Source organism: Myotis brandtii, unplaced genomic scaffold, assembly GCF_000412655.1.
Source record: "Myotis brandtii unplaced genomic scaffold, ASM41265v1 scaffold1218, whole genome shotgun sequence".
NCBI classification, from domain to species: domain Eukaryota; kingdom Metazoa; phylum Chordata; class Mammalia; order Chiroptera; family Vespertilionidae; genus Myotis; species Myotis brandtii.
This window is the reverse complement of record NW_005354247.1, coordinates 212,724-215,029: the sequence shown is the minus strand read 5'-3', so window position 1 is coordinate 215,029 and position 2,306 is coordinate 212,724. Positions and strand designations below refer to the sequence as shown.

The 2,306-nt window shown below is 38.9% G+C and overlaps 1 protein-coding gene across 1 annotated transcript in view; it reads right to left on the bottom strand.

Annotated features, from left to right (window-relative positions):
• Positions 1 to 1,045: 1,045 nt before the first annotated feature.
• ACTR10 (actin-related protein 10 homolog (S. cerevisiae)) overlaps positions 1,046 to 2,306 on the bottom strand; it is a 24,886-nt gene continuing 23,625 nt past the window's right edge. Inside the window, exon 13 of the mRNA XM_005858764.2 lies at positions 1,046 to 1,462. Within this exon, the coding sequence (XP_005858826.2) occupies positions 1,281 to 1,462 (182 nt within the window). The 3' untranslated portion in view covers positions 1,046 to 1,280. The remainder of the gene's footprint in view (positions 1,463 to 2,306) is intronic.

Below are 2,306 nucleotides of genomic sequence, written 5' to 3'. Positions count from 1 at the left end.
TTTCTCTCTCATCGATGTTTCTGACTCTCTATCTCTCTCCCTTCCTCTCTGTGGAAAATCAATAAAATATATTTTAAAAAAATGTATAAATTATTTTTTTCTTAGAAATGTAGAATGGTTGATAAAAGAAATTGTAAAGTTAGGAAGTGAACATTTCCATACTTTAACAAATGCTTACCTATGCTCTCAAACATTCTCAATCCAAAGTTGAGAATATATTTCTGGAAAAACACATTATTTTAACATGGACACATAAATACCAAAACAAGGATTTTAAGAAATAGACCTATGTTAATATCTGAAATAACTGGTTATGGTAATATTATTCCTTAAATGAAATAATTGCTAAAAGTAATGAAATTATTGTAATCTCCAATGCCTAGGACAGATTATGTGAATCGCGGAGGAAATATGTTATTAGAAATAACTGGTTATGGTAATATTATTCCTTAAATGAAATAATTGCTAAAAGTAATGAAATTATTGTAATCTCCAATGCCTAGGGCAGATTATGTGAATCGTGGAGGAAATATGTTATTATTCTTTTTTTTCATTTTTATAACCTTTAATATAGTTTATTTTTAAAAAATATATATTTCTTTATTGATTTCAGAGAGGAAGGTAGAGGGAAAGAGATAGAAACATCAATGATGATCAACTGCCTCCTGCACGCCCCCTATGGGGGATCGAGCCCATGGAACTGAACCCAGGACCCTTCAGTCCATAGGCCGACGCTCTATCCACTGAGCAAAACCAGCTAGGGCTGTTATTCTTTTTAAAAAAATGTACTATGTGCCTGGCTGGTGTGGCTCAGTGGTTGAGCATCCAGCTATAAACCAGGTGGTCACGGTTCAATTCCTGGTCAGGGCACATGTCCAGGGTTAGGGGCTCAATCCCCAATAGGTGATCAATGATTCTCTCTCTCATGATTGATTTTTCTGTCTCTCTCTCCCTCTCCCTTCCTCTCTGAAATCAATAAAATATATATGTATACCCACAAAAAATGAACAAAAAGTGTACTATGTAACAAACTTCCAAAACAAGACTGCTTTACTATATTTTATTGATATAAATACAACGTATTTCATAAGCACCAGCTACCATTTTACCACTACACAAGAAAAACAAAAGTCGAAAGTATTAAATAATGTGAAAAGTAATTACAGAAATGCTTTCACTTCCACAAAAGTCGTCTCTAACAGCATCTTGCATACTTTGTATAATTTGCTTGTAATTGGTCTGATAGATGAAATGAAACAAAGTTGAATTTATTCAAACTTTTATTTCTCAGTGGAAAATGCTCTTTTCATCAGAGGTGGTTGAGTTTTCCCGACATCAAACATCATTTCCAAAGGTGGGTTATTAAGAGAACACCAATCAGGAATACGGCCTGTCTGATTGTAATATTCCTTTGAGACAGAACGGCTCCCCAGTATGTCTTGCAGTGCTCCAAAAATAGCTCCTGGATGATAAAAAATATTTTTATAACTAAGATGAAAACTTTTACTAGAAAATTTTATGTACACACACACCCACTTCATTATATTATAAGACAGAAAGATAAAATTCAACATGCAATTCAAATTAATTCCAGTTAAGTTGTTCTATATCCTATCTATACTAATAAAAGCCTATGTGGTCATCACGCCCTCGCGGGTGATGCCCTCACACGGTAACAATCCATCACCAGGAGGCTGCGTGCACAGCGGGCATGCGCAGGTGGGCAGGGCTGCGTGCGTGGCAAGGTGCGTGTGGGTGGGTGGGGACTTGACGCTGTGTGCATGGCGTGGTGGCTGGGCCCGTGGCGACGCCGGGGTCCCACAGCTCCGGCCTACCTCTTTGGGGCAATCCATCGAGGAGCCCTGAATGGGTGGACGGGGCCTACCTCTTTGGGGCAATCGATCGCGGGGCTCCCACACTGTGAGCGGCACAGGCCAGGCTGGGGACCCCCCCCAAAGTGCACGAATTTCGTGCACCAGGCCTCTAATATTTCAAATAATAGGTTAAGCCATAACTACTGTGTTATGGCCTATAACAGATTACAGTGAAAATTGTAACAAGCATTACTGTGTCTAAAAGCAAGTGAGGCAGAGAGAGGTGGAAAGTATTTTCAACTCTGTAAATACAATAAATACCCTTAGTTTTTCTTTGCCACAACTCTAAGATTATATGTTAATAAATAAAACGGCACTGCAAAACCCAAAAAGCATCATCATACCCTAATAGTCTAGCCCTAACCGGTTTGGCTCAGTGGATAGAGCATCAGCCTGCAGACTCAAGGGTCCCAGGTTCGATTCCGGTCAAGG